At 39.2% G+C, this 25,059-nt stretch overlaps 1 protein-coding gene across 18 annotated transcripts in view; it reads right to left on the reverse strand.

Moving 5' to 3' along the window:
- Positions 1 to 25,059, reverse strand: part of atxn2 (ataxin 2) — a 37,627-nt gene that overhangs the window by 7,011 nt on the left and 5,557 nt on the right. For 4 of the 18 annotated variants that reach the window (XM_066689559.1, XM_066689558.1, XM_066689557.1 and 1 more), the window contains exons 2-18: positions 24,917 to 24,953; positions 24,404 to 24,463; positions 23,553 to 23,624; positions 23,308 to 23,458; positions 21,258 to 21,272; positions 16,417 to 16,538; positions 15,852 to 15,943; positions 15,183 to 15,377; positions 14,555 to 14,727; positions 8,951 to 9,160; positions 4,798 to 4,974; positions 4,001 to 4,195; positions 3,750 to 3,857; positions 2,956 to 3,026; positions 2,492 to 2,820; positions 1,947 to 2,013; positions 1,304 to 1,444 (exon numbers count right to left, since the gene is read on the reverse strand). In XM_066689559.1, coding sequence (XP_066545656.1) covers positions 1,304 to 1,444; positions 1,947 to 2,013; positions 2,492 to 2,820; positions 2,956 to 3,026; positions 3,750 to 3,857; positions 4,001 to 4,195; positions 4,798 to 4,974; positions 8,951 to 9,160; positions 14,555 to 14,727; positions 15,183 to 15,377; positions 15,852 to 15,943; positions 16,417 to 16,538; positions 21,258 to 21,272; positions 23,308 to 23,458; positions 23,553 to 23,624; positions 24,404 to 24,463; positions 24,917 to 24,953 — 2,215 coding nt within the window. Of the gene's footprint in view, positions 1 to 1,267; positions 1,445 to 1,946; positions 2,014 to 2,491; positions 2,821 to 2,955; positions 3,027 to 3,749; positions 3,858 to 4,000; positions 4,196 to 4,797; positions 4,975 to 8,950; positions 9,161 to 14,554; positions 14,728 to 15,182; positions 15,378 to 15,851; positions 15,944 to 16,416; positions 16,539 to 21,257; positions 21,273 to 23,307; positions 23,459 to 23,552; positions 23,625 to 24,403; positions 24,464 to 24,916; positions 24,954 to 25,059 lie in introns of all 18 variants that reach the window. The other 14 variants (XM_066689553.1, XM_066689552.1, XM_066689555.1 and 11 more) reach the window with 9 other exon arrangements.

The following is a 25,059-nucleotide window of genomic DNA, read 5'->3' on the forward strand; positions in this document are numbered from 1 at the left end:
TCTTTTTATGCCAACATGGAACCATTATAAAATGAAGCACAAATTTCTGCCTGATCGATCAATGTGTGCACTTTTAAGACTGACTAATCTTATGGGGGGCATAAACAGCATTTATGCTACTATGAAAAAGGTACAAAGCAAGCTGGGAGACTGAATTAATACAGAAGGCACACTTTGGAAGGCACTGAAGTGCTGAGTTATACCACTACAGTGTTCATCTAAATGTTATCCTTTTAAAATATTAACCATTCCTACAGTCACTGATTTATATTTGGTAATTAACGAATATTGATAGTTAATATTTTCCTGCAGCAGTCACAAACAGTTTGAAGTGATAAACAATTATATTAATACATTTTATTAAATTGCTAGCTCAGATATCACTCAAATAAAATTACATTTCATATAACATGAAATAGTATTAGTAATGAATGTGAACATGAAGACATTACATGCAAAAGAGCTATTGTGTTACTGCTCTACATTCAAAATTAGAGGATGGGCTTTAATCTTACAGGTTAATGTGTATTTCAGATTTATGATGCAGTTCAAAGCTACCACTTCCTAAACCGTTATGGATTTTTTCAAATACTTTGGCCCAATATCATTGGAAGTGAAAAATGCACTTGTGTGGGACTAGTTTTAGTTCTTGGTGAATGTTCCAATAACCATCAGGGTACGATTTACAATCCGAAATATAACTTTCATCAAATGCAGTGTTTTATAGTGAAAAACGTAAAATGTTGTGTATTGTTCTTTTATTAATTACATGTAAACCCTTTCAAAAATGCGAGTGCATCACCCAAAAATGATGCAAGATAATCTAAAATTGCACTGGAAGTTTTCAATTTGGGGGCCAACACTAGAATGAAATTAACTGATCTCTACCACTCAGAACTGGGATTTAAAATGGCAAGTAAAAAAATAAATAAAAATCCAGATTCAGGGACTATAATATGGTTTAATGAAAGTAGAGAGGGTGGGGGTGGGAGGAGGAAAGAATAGTGGTTTAATAGAATTAGAGAAGAGGTGCAGACATCTTTAGCAGTGTTAGATATGAATGTGGAGGCTGAAAATGGCAAGACAACCTGCGATACATACTATTAACAGGCAGACAGGAAAGGTAAGACAAAGATGCAATTCTCCCCTCTGGTCAAGCTCATGCACAAAATAACAAATTAACAAGATGCACAAAGGGAAGATGGCAGTGGAACAGGAGCATGCAATAACAAGAGGAACACTGAAAAGGCAACTTCAGTTTACTCACGGGTCCACCGAAGTCTTGCACAAAGTAACCGCTCACCTGCACTCCTGGGCTGACTGGAAGTGGGTACATCTGAGGGAAGCACACGGTTTGACTGTACACTGTGGGGGGCTGCTGCACCACAATGGGGCTAGGCTGGCCCTGAGGGCGGGGAGGGGTGGGAGTAGTGGCAGGTTTGGGCTGAAACAAAAAAGGACGAAAAACACCTGAATTAAAGACAGAACCACAATTCAATGTAGCATTTCTTGTTAAAAAGGTCATGCACTTGTATGTGTTTGTATAGGTCTACCAAGGCAGGTTACTTTGCAAACCAAAATTTGCTTTCAAAGTAACTTTCACTTCATTAAAGGTTTCAACACAACAGGGGGACTGACAGATACTAAAATGAACTGTGTGCAGCAAACATGAAAGCACAATCATGGCAGAATCAATGGTGACAAGAACTCTGGGATAAATCCAATCCTTATTGTCCAGATCAGAAAATACAATCTTTATTGTCCAGATCAAACATGTCTAAAAGTTTGTGGAGATAATTTTGCCAAGACCTGATCCACAGTATTTATTAACCCTCCATTATACTCTAGTGAGAATAATTTGAGACCTCTGTGATTGTGGAATCCCAAAATCATTGAAAAAGCCACGAAAGGGAAAATGAGGAGTACGCATCTAGAACAGGACTTACTTGAGCACAGAATGACCTGGGATTGAACTCCTTGGCATTAGGATTCAGAGTTGATTTCCTAACTTGTCTAAAAGAAGGACAGACAAAAAATATGATATGGCTTGGAATTGTTCAGAACACTGGCAAGGCTTAAAACAAAAATGCAGTGCCTTTCAACTTAATGAAATATTATACAGAATAAGCTTTGTTCTTTCAAGCCCAAGACATCTAAACCAAGAAGGATCAGAGATGATTGGAACAATTTACACACTAATGCAATTGCAACAATACCTGGGAGGCTAGGCGGACTGCGGCGATTAAACAGGCGTTAGATGCAGATCATTCTGCTTTGGAATCTTAATGCATTAAATCCACCCCGGACTCAACACTTTTTATGACTTATGCCTTTCTCCTGCCCACTCGTACAAACAAGCCAGAAGGGAGATATATACTTATCTACTTAACATAAAAATATGATACACAAATACATTAAAGCATCTACTGACCACAAGCTAAAACAATAACCTGGGTCATTCACCCCAAACAAAACTATTCTCATCACTCACTCTGGAGTCGTGTCTTTCTTGTCGTCTTTCTCATCCTTGTCCAGCTTGCTGCCTGGCCCGGAGGTCTGGACGCCCTGTGAGGTGACGTCCGGCCCCCTCTTCTGCTCCGCGCTGCAGAGGCCGGAAGGGGAGGTGCTGGGGCTGCCCGGCTTGCTGCTGCTGCTACTGCTGCCCGTGGTGTTGGTCACCGAGCTATCCTCACTGGCAGAATCCTTGCAGCCGGGCTCCAGGCTCTTCTCCAGGTGCAGCTCCTTGGGCTTCTCACCGGGGTCACGGGGCTTGCTGATCATCTGGTCAAACACTGGATCAGAGGTGGAACTTGGTTGCAACTACAATGTGGGGGAGATAAACACTCATTTGATCTAATTGGAAGTATGAATTTATTATGCATCCAATATTTGTTACTTCTGTTAAAATGTATTTTCACCCGTGTACTTTGCAACAGTCACTATTAACATACTTACCCTAAAATCTACACTGAATTTCTTTAAGTTGTCTATTTGTTTCCTTTGATCTGGAGCCATTGTGGGTGGACCTGGATTGAAGAGAGCAGGGAAAAGTTAGGGTTAAACTGTTTTTAGCAATAACACTCCACTTCAGACCACAACAAACAAATGTCAACTTCGATACGATTTAAGAGCCACAAATCGAGCCAAATAACATTCAGATTGGACATTTCGAATCATACAGCATATTACCAGCCATGATCATCGTGCATACTGCCTTTTTGAACAGAAATAAGAACACTAATAAATTTGGCTGTGAAAGATAGTAAATGAATTGCTATACAAGTCATAGAAGAAAAAAAAAAACAGGCAGGATCATGTGAAAAATCAATGTAAATAAATGCAAAGCACTGAATGCAAAGCGTAAGAGCCGAAAAGGGGTAGCAGATGGGAGGCCACTGAACTAGAGTAAGCGCTGTGGAAAGAGCCTCACCGCTTATGGTGAAGGTTTTCTAAACAACAATTTGGGAAACAACAAAAAAAGACCAGGGGGGTGCCTGTATGTGGTACTGCAGTTAAATGCATCACCTTGCCAAGAGCAGCAAACCATGCTGTCCATTTCCACATGTTGCATAATGGAATATTTCCAAGTGCTGGTTATTCATGTGAAGTACAGATTGATCAAAGGAAGTTACTGGGCTGTGGGTGTTTTGGAAGCTCCCAGTAGAGTAGCGAGATTTGGGTGGGTCATGGTTGACACTGCTCTCAGTTTACATGTAAGGCAGGTGCCAGGGCTGAACATGGTAGCATACCTTTACTGACAGGCCTGGCGATGCTAGGAGAGGTCTCGATTGGTTTGATGTTTTCTTTGTTTGCAGCTGGGGAGTTCTGCCTCGTCTCTTGGACTCTGGATTCTTTAGCTGAGAATAGGACAAAAATAAATGAATATATATATATATTAATGCTAGTAAGGGAAGGTCAATGGATGTAATCTACCACAAAAAGATTAAAGACCCAGACAAGAAGAGGCTAAGCATGCTCTGTTCACGCCCCGTCAGCTTACCCTCTGCCGATGGGGTGACTGCTCTGTTGGAGGCGGGGCTGGCTGTTGCCGGAGACACCGCAGACACCGGCATGGCCACAGGCTCCATGGGAACAGTACCGGCTTGAGGAGACGGGAGAGACGACCCACTGGAAGCACTTCCGATACTGTTCTGCCTTGCTCTGTGTGCTTTAGGAGACAACCGTGCGGTTGGACCTAGAATTTACATACGACTTTTTTTCAGCTAAAAGCCAGAGTTACACACACAAGATTCGAGTCACGTCTTCTATTGGCTGAAGCGGATTGCACTGGGGATATTTTTCTCCCCAGGTTGTGACATCAGGAATAAAAACTCCAGTTACAAATCTCTACTGCATTGTTTCTTTTTGAGAAATAATTGTTTTGGTAACAACTACAGAAGTGTGAAGAAATTGGCTTGAGAAACAGGAGAATTACTCGCTTTAGGTAGATCACCACAAATGTTCGGTCTGATTTAGTGCAATTTGAGCTTGGGGTCTCTCAAGGCAATTTATACACAAGCCAACTGCAGCTTAACCAACAACAATAAAAAACTGTCTCCTTTATTTCAATGTGTTCATGCGCTCCACTTGGAAATATCTACACTGCACTGAAAAACACCAGAATCCCCCTTTCATATGCAATCAATTACACTGGAAAACTGGCTATATTTTACAGACTGGGAAAGATCAAGCCCAGTTGGAGTTTGCTCAGATTTGTTTTGCTTTCCGGCTCTCTAAAGCCATGCGTGTGTGAAGCCGTCTGTATGTGCTGAGATAAAAGGTGTACTGCCCGCTCACCTCCGCTAACAACCTGGGACCAGCTCCCACCTGAAGGGCTGCTTCTCGCTGGCAAGGAAGACACTTCTGAGGATGCATTGTGGGACATGAAGTCCGCCCCTGGAACACTGCCTCGCCCGGTGGTCGCCCGGTGTATCCGTGGTGTACGCTGAGTCTTTGGAGACATTCTGGGAGGACCTGAGAGAGGGAAAAATAATATTCAATAACTAAAATATGCCCATTAAAGTAGCAAAACATGGGCTTCACCACAGAAACCACACACCAAATCCTCATGCACTACTGTCTTAAGGATAGCTGCTCTGCCAAACCATTTCTACCCCTGAAAAAACAAAGTATAAAAAAAATATACAGGCATCTGTTTTAAGGCTCATCTGCATTTTGTTAAGGACCAAGGAACTGATTTCTTTTGAACAGTCTAAATTTACATCAGCTGACCAGATACCACCATCACAATTACACAAATAAAAAGCCCTATACCCATGTGAAGCATGCTTCCAAATAGGTCAAGTTGGTGTAGGAAGACAAAGGTTTTAAGCATGGTAGTAACAAACCTTTGGTAGTAACCTTTTTAACACACACTCCAATCATTGTAATAGCAGTTAATCCTTTGTCAGACTAATATGACATATTTAAGACCACTCAAAATAACTTACCTGGCACTTATATATTGGGTTTGAATTTCCTTTTACAATCAAAGCAAGGAGTACAGTAACAATTTCCACTACGCTCTTAAGTCTCCTGCATTGAAATCCCGACGGTTACTCCAGAATCACAGCCATGACCCTTCCACCTTCAGCTATTACTTTCTTGCTTCCCGATTTATAGGCCCTGAAACAGCAGTAAGGCCTTGAACAGAATTTCTGTACTCTTGGCTGTTCCGTAAACTTAAAACTCCAAGCACGATCAACTACAAATGGTGAAAATACAATCACTACAAAAGACATCACAGCAGGGCATTCAGAATGGAGAGGCTGGGCAACTATTTTTGTGAATTGGCATATTGAAGCTGGGTTTCAATCTAAAATGCATGAGTCACCGTACAACAAGTCCCTTTAAAGCCTCTGAAATGTTTATGCAACAAAGACTACATGGAAGCCTGTACTGATTTACCAGACACCGAGAACTCTACACCGACATTTGGGAACAATGTTGAGCCTAGCAAGGTTTACCTAATCTACTTTTTCCATTTTCTTGTAAAGGAATCCTTGCATTTAGAGACACTTAATAACTTTACAAGATTGCTTCCGTCGTTAAAATCTCTACACCCCAGACCAAGCTCGGATTCCATCCTTTAGCCTTGATGTCGCCATACATGCTAAAAATAAAAGCAGCTACAACTGCAGTGAACTGGACACCATCAAGGGCAACAGGTACTGCATTTTGACCAGTCACAGGTGCACAGAGATGTAGCAACTATTTAAATGGTCACAGATGGTTATTTCTACACGATTACTAGTTCTTTGAAATAAACTTACAGTGAGAGAAAAAAGTATTTGATCCCCTGCTGATTTTGTACGTTTGCCCACTGACAAAGAAATGATCAGTCTATAATTTTAATGGTAGGTGTATTTTAACAGTGAGAGACAGAATAACACAAAAATCCAGAAAAATGCAATTCAAAAAAGTTATAAATTGATTTGCATGTTAATGAGGGAAATAAGTATTTGATCCCATATCAATCAGCAAGATTTCTGGCTCCCAGGTGTCTTTTATACAGGTAACGAGCTGAGATTAGGAGCACTCTCTTAAAGGGAGTGCTCCTAATCTCGGCTCGTTACCAGTATAAAAGACACCTGGCAGCAGAAGCAAACAATCAATCAGATTCCAAACTCTCCACCATGGCCAAGACCAAAGAGCTGTCCAAGGATGTCAGGGACAAGATTGTAGACCTACACAAGGCTGGAATGGGCTACAAGACCATCGCCAAGCAGCTTGGTGAAAAGGTGACAACAGTTGGCGCGATTATTCTCAAATGGAAGAAACACAAAATAACTGTCAGTCTCCCTCAGTCTGGGGCTCCATGCAAGATCTCACCTCGTGGAGTTTCAATGATCATGAGAACGGTGAGGAATCAGCCCAGAACTACACGGGAGGATCTTGTTAATGATCTCAAGACAGCTGGGACCATAGTCACCAAGAAAACAATTGATCACACTATGCCGTGAAGGACTGAAATCCTGCAGTGCCCGCAAGGACACCCTGCTCAAGAAAGCACATGTTCATTGGCAAACTTCAGACGGGCCTGTACATCTGAATGATTCAGAGGAGAACTGGGTGAAAGTGTTGTGGTCAGATGAGACCAAAATCGAGCTATTTGGCATCAACTCAACTCGCCGTGTTTGGAGGAGGACGAATGACCCCAAGAATACCATCCCCACCGTCAAACATGGAGGTGGAAACATTATGCATTGGGGGTGTTTTTCTGCTAAGGGGACAGGACAACTGCACCGCATCAAAGGGACGATGGACGGGGCCATGTACCGTCAAATCTTGGGTGAGAACCTCCTTCCCTCAGCCAGGGCATTGAAAATGGGTCGTGGATGGGTATTCCAGCATGACAATGACCCAAAACACACAGCCAAGGCAACAAAGGAGTGGCTCAAGAAGAAGCACATTAAGGTCCTGGAGTGGCCTAGCCAGTCTCCAGACCTTAATCCCATAGAAAATCTGTGGAGGGAGCTGAAGGTTCGAGTTGCCAAACGTCAGCCTCGAAACCTTAATGACTTGGAGAGGATCTGCAAAGAGGAGTGGGACAAAATCCCTCCTGAGATGTGTGTAAACCTGGTGGCCAACTACAAGAAACGTCTGACCTCTGTGATTGCCAACAAGGGTTTTGCCACCAAGTACTAAGTCGAAGGGGTCAAATACTTATTTCCCTCATTAACATGCAAATCAATTTATAACTTTTTTGAAATGCGTTTTTCTGGATTTTGTTGTTGTTATTCTGTCTCTCACTGTTAAAATACACCTACCATTAAAATTATAGACTGATCATTTCTTTGTCAGTGGGCAAACGTACAAAATCAGCAGGGGATCAAATACTTTTTTTCCCTCACTGTAGATGATGTTGCCTCTTCAACTATGCGGGCATAATTCTTAGCCTATAACATGTTCAGCAAAACCTTACTTGTAAACCTCTAGAAAGTATATACAGGCATCCCCTGCACTTATTGGTTCCTAGAGATCCGTCATAAATCGAACACTTATTTACCATAGGCGCAATGTTCTAAATTACTGATGCATTCCTGGAATGCCATTTCATACCCTAAAGATACCTAAATGGACTTCAAAAACTGAGAAACTAAATAAAATGTATATACCTATACAAACATTTATTTATATTTTGAATACCGTACAACAATGACTGTGAAGGGTAATGAGGCGGAGATGCGCACAGTTCAAGCAGCCTCTATAAACAAGCAAGTCTGACCAATACTGTGCACTTCCAGTTTTGGGAGTCTGCATCGTATGCAGTCATAAACGGAAGCTGCGGACGTAAATGGGGGGCTCTCTTGCATTGAGAAAATGGTTGTAAATGCAGGGGGTCATAAGTTGGGAGTTGCCCGTATACAGACATCATAAACCATGAAGCACTTAAAACAAGAAAATTAGGTAACATATCCAGTAAAATTAGACTGTAAAACATTTTTATCTACAGGAATTTGAGAGGGCTTAGTAAGGCATTAAAACCATTGCATATCAAACTATATCTCCATCTATAAGTGGTAGTGGAACAAATGTTTTTCCACTGAGGTGCATTTGGACAGAAATATCTTCAGTAAATGCAAATAAATAAAATCAGCTAGCACATCACATGTACTCACCCCCACTTGTTAGGAGTAAGTGAACCCAAGTTGTCAGTTGTTACACAGAAAGGAAGACTAGTAAGGCACAGTACAAACAGGTTAAGAGAGAATAACCATTCCAAGTAAGACATTAGAGTATCTTTATAAAAAAAAAAAAAAAAAAAAAAAAAAAAAAACTAAACACCACCATAAGAGGTAATGGAAGGGGAAGGAAAAATATATATATATATATATATATATATATATATATAAAAAGCCAAGACAAATTAGGGTGGAAAAAGAAAAAATGAACAAACAAACCACACCATGCCCGCACAGGAAACAAACAAGACTTGATTGAGTTGTACCTTCTGTAGACATGCGTTTAGGCATAGTAGAGACAGGAGCTGGAGAGCCATGAGAAGAAGGGTGAGACGGGGGGCGCGAGGGCCTGGAGGGGGGTCTGGAAGGTGGCCGGGTGGGAGTGGCGGCCCGAGGTGGAAGAGAGGTGGGGCCTGACTGGTAGCGAGAAGGTGGGCGAGAGGAAGGAGATGGGCAAGGCGATGGCCAGGGAACACCTGACAGGACAAATGAAATGAAGGAAAGTATAAAAACTAAAATAATAAAAGGGAATGGGTGGGGAAGAAGGTTTAAAAAAAATCATAAAAGATGGATATATAGATATATATAGATAGATATATATATACACATCTATATCTCTATATCTATATATACACACACACTATATATATTAGATTATATATAGATATAAAATAAAAACCCTTTGAATACTTTGTTTTATGTGGTTACATTTTGAGGGGTTTCATTCTGATTCGGTTTACAAGACTGTCAATCAAAATTGATTTTACCTTAAATTGGCAAAGTTTTCAAAGGGTTGGAAAACTACACATATGACACAAAGAAACAAATTGCTCTAATTCTGCTTAATGCAGTGAAGGGTTTTCCATTGTAGGCCAGAGAAATACAAGCAAAATTTCATTACCAGTTCTCCCTGATTAAACAAAACCAAAGTAATCAAATAGACAACTCAACTGTAAGTCCTAACTGTGAAATGCAAATTTGAAGGCACACAATTACTTCATGCAATTAAAAAATTGCAATTGCTTACAGAGAAATTTTCAACAACTACCATGGTATCTTGAATGGAAAAGTTCAAACATGGGAATCAGTGTGATTGTGAGTATGTGTGCAGGGGTTACCTCAGCTAGTGACTGAACAGAAATATTTGACAATTCCTTTGACTGGTCTCTCATTGCTGTTATTATGCAAATGTTACATCCCCAAAAAGTACGTTTTTTTGTTTGTTTTTTTTTTTTAACAAATCTATGAATCCTCACCCATACTTCCCATTTAGTAAAACAAAATGCTATTTTATTAGCTGAATACAAATCAACATTTAGATATTGCCAACTGAATTCCTGAATATAGCAATGGACAATCTATCCAAGCTGCCAAAAATTATAATTCTCAATTAAACTGCTCATCTATCTCCACCCTTAGCATTTAAGCTTTTTATATATACAACCAAAACTTGCACAGTGCCTCAAAACCTGGATTTTAACCAAACAAAAAAGTTTTTGTTCATATTTCTTGAAAACAATTGCTGCTTTCAAGTTTACCAAATATATTGGAAGCATTTGAATGTACTCCTGTTCATTTTTAAAATGCCAATACCAGATGTTGTTGAGTCAAGGTCCACTTTTGAGCAGTTGCTTTGATGTGGAATTAAAATGTTTTTTGTTTTGTTTCTTCTCACTCAATCAATAACGCCTGAAGAAAAACACTGACTCCAACTCAGTCTCAGTTTTTCTTTACACACCCCATGGGCAGAGACTTGGCAGCATCAGGTATTTGTAGATTAAGATTTTTTTTCTCTAAACCCCAACTCATAACTGAGGGATGTTTAATTAAAATATACTTAACAGCTGCTTTGGAAACTAGCTATTTTATGATTTCCTTATGGAGGTATAAGCAAAATATGAAACTTAAATCAAGGACACTGCTGGCCTATAGCACAGGCACTGACTCTGAAAAGTACAATAAATATTTGCATTTACAAGCCCCTGGGTCTTAGACCGCAAAAATCAAGTAACTGGACACCATAGTTCATGATCCAAAAAGTTTTATTTTTTCAATATGTGCAGATTTTTTTCTCTTTTCTCTTTCAAATTAATGCAGGAGCTAGGAACAAAGTGGGATTAGGCCACATTAACTCTGAGGAGATCCCTTTTCTCCCAGCTCCAGCTACAGTATTGAGTCTTAATCCAAACTTAAAACGATCTGTATCACACAAGCCATAGTACAGAACATTCGACTCTTACAATACCATTTGGGTTTTCATGCTTCTTTAAACAATTTATATTTCACAAAAAAAGAAACCCCCGGCTCACACAAGCAAACAATGAAGCACAATGAGATATGCCACACATCGGTTCAGCACAGTGGAAAGATGTAAGTAAGTAAGGCTTGTTAATGCCCAAGGAAAATACCACTAATTACTGCTCTTCCAATGCATGTTATCATTGAGTATTAACCATCTACCCATCATACATTTTTAGAGAGAAATATCAAAGATTTGTTTTAGACATCAGAAATAAAATCGCTTATTAAAAGTTCTTATCCCAACAGACTTTGACATAAACTAGAAATCACCACAATTCTTATTTCTTAGTGCCTGCACTGAAAAGGACTGGTATTACTACAACATCCATCTTAAGTTTGATTTGATTAGTGAAGGAGAAGTGGAGAGATCAAAGGGCCAGCGGCAGTCAGAGTACATTATTCAGGCCTTACTGCCAGTAAGTTGGAAGTGCTCCAATCAAAAACATAAAAGGACACCGCATCTTTAACAATTTTATACTCTAAGTATGAGGATACTTAAGAGTATAATTGAAATTTATCCCTAAGACTCTTGGGGAGAAAAAAAAAAAAGCACCATTTCCCTTTTGGCTTACATGTTCCAATTCCCTAAACCTGCACAGGGTGACTGCCCAACTTTACATCCTGATATACAAAACACTGGTAAATCCTGCAATAAATTAGGCTTCTCTTAGCAAACATGGTGCTGCTGATGCACATGCACATGATAAACAGAACTGCGTCTGCAACAGTGACTGGACGCAGGGACCCCCTGGCAATTTTTCCCATTCGGCCAAGTCACAGATTAGCAGCTGCTACTGTAGAAGATGGCCATTTCAAAGTTCTAGTATTAGTCATCGATTGGTCATTGGCTTTTGTACAGGCATAGTGGAGGAAAATATAAAGTGCCCATTCAAAGCTGGCTTTGTCTTAGGACATCTCCATCTAAAAACCTGTTTTTCCTTCTGTGCAACCAATAAACAATTGTAGCTAGCCTGCTGGGAAAGTTATAATTACCATTTGATTTGAAATACAAAAACAAGATTAGGTTCCTGTGAACTTTTATCGATTTATTATTAAAATCCCTAGAAAATCACATTTTACAGGCAGCACAGCTTAAATGTTGCCAAAACATTGAATGTAATTAGCATTTTGCAGGTAATTTTCTTTTTTTACTGAACGTTCTGCTGCAATAAATATATTAACCATCAAAGCTAGGTTAATCCCAGTTGAGATGCTGCAATCTTCAGGTGATCGTGATGCATCAAGTTTCGTGAGTATGTTTTTAATGAGAACAAAGAGGAGAAAAGTGTTATTCTTCATCTGCTGTTAGTTATAGGACTGTGCTTTAATTTTTTAAATGTCCAATCATTTTATATACAGCTCCGAAAAAAATGTAGACCACTTAACATACATTTCTGAACTTAAAAATTAAATCAATTAAAAAAAAAAAAAATCAGACCTGTAAAGGATTATTGTCCCAGGTTAATGTTTTGCTTCTTAATAAACTATATAGAAACTGAGCAATTTTCTAGAAAATGACACTGTTTAATTGCTGCTGGGTTTTCAAACTCACCATTATTTGCATATCACTAGAAATTCTTGCACTGTTTTAGGGCATATATAGAATTTTCATGAATGCAGAATATATTAACGGCAATGGTTTAGTTAGATTAGAATATACAAAGACACCCACAATACAGTCTACTTTCCAGGGAAAAAGAGTGCAGATTTACATTATACATTTTAATCTCTAAGCTAGTCACATCAAAAATAAAGATAAATATTTGTCTCATTTAAATGGGACCTTAAAAAGTTGAAGACTGATTCCACGTTGTTGGGGACTGAAACTCCATAGCCTCCCAACTTGAAAAAAAACTGGCCAGGGAGATTTTCACTTTATAACATTCAAGTAAATCTGGAGTCACAGGACAGCATGTACTACAAATACTCAAATGTGAAACCTTGCTATTGAAGAGTCAGAACTATCCCTTATCTGGCACTCCAAACTACACTGCAAAAAAGCAACAAGCATCGATGTGGAAGCCGTTATTTAGGAACCATGTCTCAACTTTAACAAATAGAATTTCTTTATTTTTCAAAAACACTTTACAATTCGCTTCCATACATCATACCAGACAACCAAGCGCAGAAATGAGAATAGGGAGTTTGTGGTAGGACTACAAGGAGGAATTAATTGCACATTAGAGTCGACAAATGCTAACACTGTTTATTCCTCAATCATGTGTGAAAGCAACCGACACAGCCTCCAGACCCATACATCAATGTTGTTCTTTTCCGTCAGCTACTACAACATCTTTTTCAACAAAGAAACCCTGCTGTCAAACATCATGCCATTTCAAATCAACATACACTTTTGTGTTAGTAAGATTTAAATCACTAATGAATTCTCCATTAGAATGTAGCTATGGGCAGCATAAATATACAGTTGACAGACTGCATTGGTACAAAAAATGAAACTCTCCCTTATCAAAAACTAAATCTAGCAACACAAATCTTGAAAGGACAACAAACCAACACCTGCAAGAATTTGTGAAGAATTCTAGCAGTCAAATGTTTGTTTTCTTCATTTTCTTTCTTTTCCAAAACCAAAAGATCAGACACCTTGAGAAGAACCCTCAGCCATCAGAAGATCTGACATACTGTTAGAAGTGCTGGGGACGGAAGTTGACTAATCCCATGTGGAGGGAGGCCAAGAACATGACTTCTCTGGCAATGACAGAAATCTGTCTGGGCTACCTTCCAGAGCCAAGTCAAATGATGTGAATTTCAATACCTGGCTTTGATTAGACTGACTGGATATTTTAACCGAGACTGATTCTCTCTCTCAACTTGTTGCATCTCTCAATTAAAAATGGCATGCATCAGATATTCAAACTGGAAAGGAGAAGTTTATTTGTATTTTTGCCCACCCTTTATTTAATTCCTTGTACAGCCAATAATGCATCCTGTATGATTCTCTGTGGTTTCGGGTCAGATTGCTTACTTTACTTCCCCGGCAAACAAAATCACTTATGAAAATATTTAGTGAAGCTGAAAGGGGGGACGGGGGGAGAAAAGGCACAAGTCTTCTTCGATGGGCTTCACAGCAGGAGTGACGCTACTGAAAACTCCCTTCTATTGAGCTTGGGCAGCCTTTTCCAGAACCTAGCAGGGATTCATTCACACAATCTTAGCCAGGAGAGAGAGAGAGAGAGAGAATCGCTCGGAGCACACTGGCATAACAACAAACGTAATAAAGTAACAAAAGTGCAGGCATTTACTACTCCTTTAAAGGCACATGTATTCCTCTATAATTGCACCTCTGTCCTACCCATCAACTATTCCCTGAAGAAAACCTTTTAAATTTACATTGCTGTACTGTGTATGGAAGAGAGCTCAAAGGGGACAAAGAAACACACACAGGAAGTTAGATACTGCCAACACTAAGCCCCCCTCTGACACAAACATGGACTCTTGCTCAGGCCAGGATCGCCTGAAAGACGCCAAATCACAGATAAACATCTCCTTCAAGGCAAGAGAGAGGTGCACTAGTAGCTAAAGTCAGGAGTCGCAGAAGCACAGGCCTTTACCTCCGTTGACCACTCTTTGGTCTCCTCCAGAGCTGGGGCTGTAGTCGTGAGGTCCTGAGCGAGGAGGGGGAGGTCCAGAGCCACCCTGGACCAACCTGGGGGAGTTCTGCCGGCCTGTTCCCCATGGTATCCCATCCCGATTCCTCTGCCCTGGTGGAATGTACTTGTTTTCTCTAGCAGAAATTAAAACGTATAGAAGGTTAGTTGGGTGCACAGGTAAAAAAAAAAAACAAGGGAACATGTATAATACTACACTTTTTTATTATGATGGGAACTTTGACTAAATTATTCAGAACAACCATCCTCGAAAATGAGCGTCTGACTTCAGTAACTGTTGGCACAGCAGGTTTTGTTTCCTCAACACAAGAGTGCTTCTAAACCTTCTAAGGCTAAGTCTTTCAGTCATACTAAACCTAATCCCCATCAAACTGCAGTCTCCATTATCTGATCTGATGACCACTGTCAGACTGACTTGGAAAACTGCCTTGAGTGAATGTTTGTTGCCTGCCTGTTGTTGTCATGTCAAACGAGCACACCTCATGGCAGGGCATCACCACGCAGTTAGACATCAGCAATTAGAAGTCACAATATTGGTGCTATTATCCCGAGTTACAAGCTGGATGGCTACCTGGAGTTGATGCTGTGCCCCTCCCGCTCGGCAGTCCTGGCCACGGCCGTGAACTTCTCCTCCTCGCTGCGGTCGTCATTCTCCAAGGCCACCCTGGCTTTGTAAGTGGCGCTGGACTCGATCTCTTCGGCCAGCTGAGCAGCCCTTGCCTCGCGCTTCAGGAACTCCTCCGAATTGTCCCTCTCCAGAGGCACCCTGCAAAACAGGAGCAGCACACACCATTTCTTAATCCACACTCCGGCAGCCCGTTATCCGAGACTACAAAACAGAGGCTTTCACTTTCGAATGCAATATGCAGCGGTTTGCGGCTGGATTTGTAATTGTGATTAAGAAAAATTATTATGCTTTAGAGTGGATTAAGAAAATTACTGCCAAGACAACTGAAGTTTAATTAGAAGTATTTTTGGCTTCATGAAAATGGAAAAATACAACAATGCAAAATGTGCCCAAATGAAGTTCCTAATAGGGAAAAGCCTTTACTGCGAGTGGAGTTCTAGCCACTATAGACTGGATTTTAAACAGGCGACCTCCGGGGAGGAATGTGACCTTGAATCCTTTAGCAACACAAATTACAAATTAAATTACAATTACTTAACTTTTCGGTTTGAAGCCACTGTGCTCCGTGCACATAAGAATCTAAGATGAAACCCTGGTAGAGCCAATACTCACGTGTAAGAAGAAAGGCTGCTGTCATAGGTTGACTTCACACCATAATTTTCTTCATTAAATTTAAACATGTCATTTGGATCCCAGCCATTGGACTGTTGAAAAGAAAATGAGTGACCAGCTAAAACTTTTCATATTAGAATGTAACAATTGCATTGATTCTTTTTTTTTTTTTAAATATATTGGTGATCAAAAAATATTGCTTTGGGAAGAGGTTTATTATGACTAGCAGGTACAGAATAATTACCTATATAAAACACGTTTGCAGAAATGTCATGTAAATATTGGATCACCACAGTACTGGAGATAACGTGAGGGTGAAGACCAATATTTATCCACACAGTAGCTCTAATTAAAAACTTATTAGATAACGAACTTAATTAGATTGACTGTACTGTACTATACTTCCCACTAGGAAGACCCATCGCAAGAACTGCTCCCTCACCCAAATCAATCTACAATGCTTCTGTAATTTATTGCATCAGGTATGAATCTATCCAAACAGCAACACATACAATATTTGCTTTGCTAATGGACTGAATGATGTTAAGGTGCTGCGATAACCTACCACGTCTGTTTCCAAGGCTTCAAGGCTTTCGCTGGCACTTTCACCAGCATCCCAGGGCTCGAGGTCCTTTTCTTTGTGCTCGCCATTTATGCGTGAGCTGACAGCAGAGTCCGTGAAATTATCTGGGGTTTTGGTATGGTTTTGTTCCAGAAATTGAAAAGACAGGAGTGATATAATGCATAAGAGTACCATGGTGCATAAAATCTACTACAAAAACAGTTGGAAAAACATCACTAGCCCCATAACATGCCCTCCAATATGAACCTTTAGCATATATTTCAGATAAGGGCAATTCACACCACAGCGGATCTAAATATTAGACTTTGCTGGTTAATTGAAAGATACTGAATTAATAAAAACAATCCAGTATCCTTTTCAGGCAACAATTTGCAAGATTGCAACTGTGTCCTAGCTTGCCATATGTAGCAAGCACAAATGCTGCTTAATTAATGCTCTGAAGAAAGGCAAAAAAGAGGAATGAAATAGGCCAGTCATAAACTCCATCTTTGCTCAGGTACATTTTGTAAAATAAGCACTAAGAGACAATTGCAAAGAACTTTCAGTTAATGCGCAGTTGCCACCACTGCATAACTGATCTTGAGAAATGTACAATCTAATTAACCCAGCTCCACATGGCCACACAGACGAACGATTGTACGTTCAGTTGGGTTTACTGCATCGGTTTACTGCATCCACATGAAGCACAGTTCCAGTTCCTGACAGTGCAATACTTAATGGAAGAATATCCCACCATGCACCTATGTTTACATGCATGAAATTATGTCCATGGGCCCAGATCATACGCTTCTCATGTACTGTCTTCTGAAGCAAATGTATGTTATTAACTGAAATAGAATGGAAGCCGACTGAAATATTTTATGCATAATTGTGCTCATTAGGTGGACACTAAATAAATCAGGAGACCTAATTCCAGCCACCTGCAAAGGTTGTGTGTTTTTTCTCATGCTTTAATGCCAGTCAGGTATATATGTGAAAATGACAGAAAGGGGAGGAGGAAAATCTAAATCTTTGGTGCAGAAATAAGGAAAAGCATAAAATGCCAAATGTGACAACCTGACCACTTTTTTCAGTCATTTTGTTTGAGTTGCTTCTTTTCCCTGAAGTTATTTTTTATTAAAAAGCAGACCAGATTGTTAATAGTTTGGTTATAAATTAAATATGTTTGGATACATAACAGTATGTGGAGAATTCTTTAAACATTGTAATCAGAATCAACCAAAAATGGCTTTGGGAATCGATCATTGGATTCTCAAATTAATGGATTCAGGAGTTGACTTGAGAAATGTTGGAATTGAATACCACTAGTACTTAGCTAGCGTGCAATATAGGAGCTCCATACTAATCATGGAATCATCTACTGTTAGTAGCTGCTTTCAGTTCATTGCAATTGACCCAAAGGTACTAGTTGCCGATTATATATTTGTTTAAATTAAGGTTTCTTTGCCTTGTTCTATAAACACTTGATTGGCTTGTATGGCCAACATACTGACATTGACCATAATTTGACAAGAGTCTGCAAAGAAAAATGAGGAAGAAAAACCCAGCCATAGTGTGAATAGCCCTTTACTGTGTAAAAGTGTGTGGTTTTGAATTAATAGCATTGTTTACACAATCTGATCTTATTGTAAGGTAATCCATACTGCCAAAATTTGCCATTTAATGCAAAACCCTGCACACAGTATGCAATTTTTATGCAATCAGTGACTTGGTTCACTTTGGGAGATGAATTGTAACCAGACTGAAAGGGATAGATTCAATTTCAGCACTGCTGTACAGCCATGTAAACTTGGTCTTCACCCAAGATACAAAATTTACTACTTGTGTTAGCAGAGATTCATTTTTTTTTTCTATTATAATCTCATTTTGTAAAAGATAGAAATGCCATTTTTGATAGTGCTACTCTTGCTAAAAGCAATTATAAGTGGATGTCAAATGGTCTGCCACTCCTATACCATCAAAAAGAATAATACTGTCAGAAGACCATTCTAATGATTATTTTAAAGAAAATATACAGAAATAATCTTCAGTTTTAAGGAAGTAGCACTACTATAACAAACTTAAAATAACTCCAAACTAGTTCAAGTGCCTGCATTAGCCCACAAGCTACTGGTGCCACACTGCCTGATAATCAGTGCCTGATTACAAGTCTACACCCCCTCATGATAAAACAGCAACTCCCATATTATAGTGTGCAGTTTCACAAGTTTCTCCCAGTTCAGCCATCATCTCATTATTACAGCTGCTTGCACTGCAATGTCCAGCACGGTGAGTTGTCCATTTACAACTGCATCCAGTAACCATGACCCAACACATTGATCGAGAGCTGTCAACTGCATCAAAATCGAAAACCGTACCCAGGGCTTAAGAGATCAATGAAAACAGCTTTTCATTTTTTCCAGCATTCGACTAAACTGATGCATAGAAGTGTTCTCTTAATCCAGCTGTATTTAAAATGTATGGCACTCTCAGAATTAGCAAAGAAGTGCAGTTGTACCAGACCGTCATCCAAGCAACTAAAAACTTAAGATTAATGCAGTTAAAAATGTCAGATTATAGGGTAATGTCTTCTGCATATAGTTTACCTAGAGGTAATACTTGCATACAAGAATAAAAACTAAAAAGAAACAGGAAGATAAACAAAATGATATGTATACAAATTTGTTTGTTGCCAAGAAAGCCTTAGACTAATATTGGTTGCAATTTTGAAATAACCCTTTAAAAATTATATCCTTAATGCATACATTGATTACAATGAAATACAGAAATGTGACCACTATTGCAATATGCTTTTTGGCAGCACACATACACAGCATGTTCTTCTAGTACTCAGACAGAGGACCATCTCTTTACTATAATATATCATGTTGAATGTGAATGTAGGAACCTGGCAAAAGAATGCAAATACATTCTCTGAACCAACATGTCAAAAAACCGAGCTGATGCTAAAATGTACTCTGACTATTTAGGGACAAGAAAAGGACACCTCAGGTTCTAAACCAGAGTGGGTTAGAAATCACTTAATGCTTCAGTATAAGCAGGAGGAATAGAAAACTAAAAATTAAAAGATTTAGCGGTTGGGCTCCTATATAGAAGCCTGTCGTCAATGCAGCCAACACAAAGAAAATATTTAGTTTCTGCCAAAGAACAATTGGGGTTCAGTTAAGTCCTGCTCAGATAGGAGCACGACAGTGTGGGGGAAAGCCACCTCACAAGTTCAAGAGTAACCGCATATGCCCACTGTGAGTACGGGTACAGAAAACTCACACTTACGGACAACAGGAGCTTCAAGGAAGGAGATAAACGCAAACCGGTTTGGAAATCTCGGGAATAACAGTTTCAGTACATCTGGCATGAAAATGTATAAGTGTGTGTGCGTGTGTATAAATCATGATATATATATATATTTTTTTAAATGTATCACTGTCTGAATAATAGACACTGTACATGCCCACACAGACATTCACCCGCTTCCCCGACAAAACATCCATAGTGCTTTAACTAGAGCAGTTTTAACAATGCCGTATTCAAGCAGACTTGTTTTTTTTCCCATCGTACCCTCTGATTTGTTTTTGTTTAAGATATCACTTTCAATGACAGATGGCCCTGTCAACAGTAGAGGAATTGTCTTCAAACACCTTCCTGCCTATATCTAGCACCCATCCATGTCATGAATTAGTTGGAAGTTACATTTAGTGACAGATGCTATACAAGTTCATCCTCAGAGCAAACCCTGGAAAATCTCTGCAAGCACATATGCTTTGAGGGCCATCATAGCAGAGCTATCTGCATCAGACTAGAGAGATATACTTTAATTATACATACGGTGCTAAATAAAAGAATGGGGAGAAGACCGTGTTCCAGGAGGACAAAATCCAAGCATGAATGCAACTGCAAGGGTTTTGTTGTTTTACCGAACGTGGATCGAGTTCTGTGCACAGTCAGCAGGTTTCTACTTCCTTAAAACTAATGGACTTGAGGTCGGTGACCGATTGTCACTGTTGAACTATCATGAGGTGTCCTTTTTAAACTGCAATACGACACATTTAGAGCTGAAGAAACTTTCTACTAAACCAACAGCAATACATCTATACATGTTAGTTTGTGCGGTGCACATTAAAACCAGTTCCTCTGTGCTAGTGCAGCAGTGGTCAGAAGTGATAGGTACACCCCCCTTGTTAGTTAGGTAAAGGTCCTGTATGTTATTTGCATAAAAAGCACAACCTTGGAAACTGCATATCAACTGAACAGTGAGATTTAAAATTCACTAGGGTCACTAAAACAGCCTCCTGACAAGACTTTCTACTTCTTAACATGCTAAGCATAAGAACAGCACCTCAGCATTCACACAAAATGGCCTCAACCACTAAAGTGAAAATAAAGGGGAAGGCAGCTTAGACCCTTTCAATGTTTTTATTGGTTGGTTTGTTTTTAAATACTAAAGGTGTTCAATTCAACCCCAATTTAACTGAGTGGTTAGACATTGATTAACACATTTAAAGTAGTTTCAGAAGAAATGTGGAAATCAAACATCATTCCTTAATTAAATACACAAAATTGTCACCTTTTGAAATGCAAGTCAAGGAAAAACAGATCCATGCATGTGAGACAAATAAAGGTTTTTTTGCTTTGACATGCTCCTAGAGCTCAGACTTTTCACTTTAGTGAGATACTGTATTCGTGACTTCAGTGCTTTATGGAGGTAAATGCAGTCAAGGAAGGTAAAATTATGGTATAAAATAAAACCTTCTTGAAAACATAAAAGGGATTATATTAGAGTGCTTAAAAAGGAAGTGTGCAAGTGCATAAAACAATCTCATTACCTGTTTCTGAAGAAACTATATTGATTACAGAGAGAAAGAAATTGAGAGAGGATCAGTAGGAGTAAGTAACATTTGGATTTAAATCAGAAGTCCACAGTAAAATATATTTTTTAATCAATCTGAATATCTGTCACATATTGCCGATGCTTTACTACAGCTCTACTCTTATGAAGCACAGATGCTTATTCACACACATCACTCATCACCACTGACTGACCTGGTGGGAGATGCAATTACAGTGATAAGGATGAACTGTATAACCTGCCAATGTACACAAATGAAGGGGAGCAACATTTTAATCTATGGAAAATCACTTAAAGATGGATGAGAATGATATGCATCTGTAACACATCAAACAGATGAAATATCTATTTTCTGGCCTTGACATTTTACATCCATGAAGTTAACTAGAAAATGCAGGGCCCAGGGGCCAGCTCTGGGGAAGTACTCAGAGTTGCATGGGAAGTATCCACACCCATCATTTCAAACAGTTATTGGTGGATTAGTTTAGTTTAATAAACATTGTTCCTCAAATGATAGTTCTTATCACTGAGGGAGCCTGGAGAAAAGAGTCCAGATTCTAGCTGATTTAACCAAGTTAAGACCACAGAGTGGAGAACAAAGAATCAGGAAGCTTTAGAACTCTAGGCTGCATCAGTGTTCCACAAATTCATTTTAAAGTAAGTATAAATTTAACTAAATGACTCGGCAAATAAGTTTCAAAAGGCTTCACTAAACCTGTATATATAGTGCCTTTGTGAAAGTCCACACACCCTTTCATGTTCACATTTTGTGGCCTTACAGCCTGGAATTAAAATGCCGTAAAAACTTTTTTCCCCCCCATTTATTTACACATCCTACCCCACAACTTCCAAATTTAAAAAATACTCTAGAAATTAAAATAAAAACTGAAATAACTTGTTGTAAAAATGTCCACCCCCCTTCGTAATAGCAATCCTAAATCCTAAATTAGCTCAGGTGAAAACAAATCACCTTCACACACACAGTTAAGTGGCCTCCACCAGTGTTACATTTTAGCCATTCTTACAATTTTCAGATCAATTCAGCAGTTCCTGTAGGAACTCTGGGACATCGTTGCTTAAAGGCACAGATCAGGAGATGGGTATAAAAAATAAAATAAAGGCCTTGAATATCCCTTGGAGCACAGTCGTGATAGTTATTTAAAAAGGGTAAGTGTATGGGACCACCAAGACACTGCTTAGAACAGGCCACCCCTCCCCAAACTGGATGACTGAGGAAGGAGGAAACTGATCAGAGAGGCTACCAAGAGGTCAAAACGGCAACTCTGCAAGAGCTACAGACTTTCATTGCGAAGACTGGTCCGAGTGTGCAAGTGTCAATAGTATCCCAAGCACTCCATAAATCAGGCTTGTATGGTAGGGAGGCAAGGAGGCAGCCATTAGTCAAGATACCCCACCTGAAACAGGAGATCCTGTAGCCATGTGGCAAAAGGCTTTTGTTCCGATTAAACTTCAGACTCACAGCTGCCTTTTTTTTTTCCCCCCCCAAAGGTACTTCCGCCACATATTAACTAAAAGGTGGAGGAGACTTATCCAATTAGGATTTCAGATTTAGTATAATTTTTTCCAACTATATGGTGTGTAGATGGAAAAAATGGGTTAAAATGCATGAAACTGAAGCACTGACAAAAGAAAATGAAAAAAGTTCAAGGGGGTGTAGACTTTCCATAGGTACTGTATATATATTTCCTTTCAAACCAGTGTTTTAAATTTTAATAAATTCACTGAAGCTTTCTCCAGAAAAAACTGCCTGTGGGAAACTCAAATATTTCCAAAAAAACAAAATGGATGGTTTTTCCAATGATCAATTTGATGCTACGGGTAGGCTCTACTATGGTTTTTGGCATTCATGTGCCATAGAAACTAAATGTGGAAGTGTGAACTTAATGGATATACAGTCAGGCCAGTTGGATGTTGGATGTCATTAAAAATGCTTAATAATATTATACTGTGAATAATTTTTTTTGTAATATGATAATTAAAATAATTGCATTAAGAGCACTACATACCTTTTCTTGCATAATTCAAGTCTACATCTTTAAACTGCACCACTACAACGTCGGACGCTTTGAACATGATGCTTTCTACGATGTCTTCACGCCTGGGGCCCAGGCTGTTGTCGGGGCTCTTTCTGTGAGCTGCATCCAACACCAAATCACACTGAAACACAACAAAGCAAGCATCACTGCCTGGAACACTGACTCATACCACTCCCTGAATAAAGGACAAAAAATGTCACAACAGAAACTGTTACCTCGGGGCCATACGTCTTAAAAACTCCTTCATATACCACTCCATTTTTGACCTTTAATTCACATTTGGTCCCCTAAAAGAAAAGAAAAACAAACCAAAAGGGAATGAGGAAGGCATCCAGAGATAATATAATGCTCACTACATTCAATGAATAGGTTTGGTGTAAGATATATTGATGACTACACACTTCACACTAATCTAGTATGCCTATCTGGTTCCACTCGCTGAACAATGCCCTGGTTCATGAACCTACATAAATGAAGTCATACCTCTGTCCACAGTATCAGAGCTATTTTAACTCAAAAACATGTCAAAGTAAAGGGTGTTCAACTTCTGATTCATCTCAGCTGTACAAGAGATTGTTTTTTCTGCAAGTACACTAAATTCAACTTCAAATGCTCAACAACTTCCTTTATGATGAGAAGAGGAAAAAAAAAAAAAAAAAAACGCAGACATGAACGAACATCTTTAAACATCTCAGCCACGAGAGGGTTTAAGTTAGCCAAGTTTTATAGATCAGATGCTGTCTGTGTATGATTGTTTGTGCCAAGGTTGCCAAACCAGGAAAATACTGTGCCCTAGCAAATGGCGGTCAAACGCATCAAGCCCATGTTTATTGGGTTGCTCTACTGATAAAAAAAATCTCCACTCAAAGCGCATGTTGAGCTTTATAGTGGAGACCTGGTGCTAAAAATCTGGGCTTGCGTTGCTGACTGTCTGACTGGCATTCCCTACAGGGCAATGCGCAATTGTCTTGAGCTCTGTTGGGGTAGGGTGGACTCTAACTAAGCCAGGGATTCTTAAGACTTCCCACACAACATTTAAAAAGCTCAATTTACAACATATACTCACTACAACAGACGTCAGGACATGTACCATCCTCATGTTTGCATAAACCCCATTGAAGGCAATCTGCAAAACGCAAACCATCGTATTATACCAAAATGCTCTTGCAATTGTGACTGTGGAAAGGTCAAATAAAACGATTAACAGCCAATGACGGTACAGAGTTCATTTCATCCTGAAACCTGCTCCAAATAGGGCACAAATGCACAGAAATTGCTATTCCACTATGGACAATAAGAAATGTTCTTATGTTCCAAGGAGGAAGAGCCTGATAACCTAATCTGACACACGGAAATTAGGTTTAAGCAGTTGGAATGCCTTTTCCATCCTCTAATATTACTTTGAAGAAACTTTTATTATTATTTTTAAACATACAAAAAGCTGAAGCTATACCACATACACTTTTCTGTAAAATTGTCCTCCCAAAATTGAAAGCAGCTTTGTAAATTCTGAAACTAAATCACTGCCTGACTAAACCCTTTCTTTGAGCACAGAGTAAGTAAAAGATTGCATACTCACTGCAGCTGATGAAGGAGCTTTAACACTGTTGCGCCCTCTGAAATACAAGATACAGAATCAAAACTCAACATTAACACATGAACAGACATGATAAACATTTTTATATGCATTTCAAAATATATAATTTATAGATGCACATTTTA

This window comes from Amia ocellicauda, chromosome 17 (assembly GCF_036373705.1).
Source record: "Amia ocellicauda isolate fAmiCal2 chromosome 17, fAmiCal2.hap1, whole genome shotgun sequence".
In the NCBI taxonomy this organism is placed as follows: Eukaryota; Metazoa; Chordata; class Actinopteri; order Amiiformes; family Amiidae; genus Amia; species Amia ocellicauda.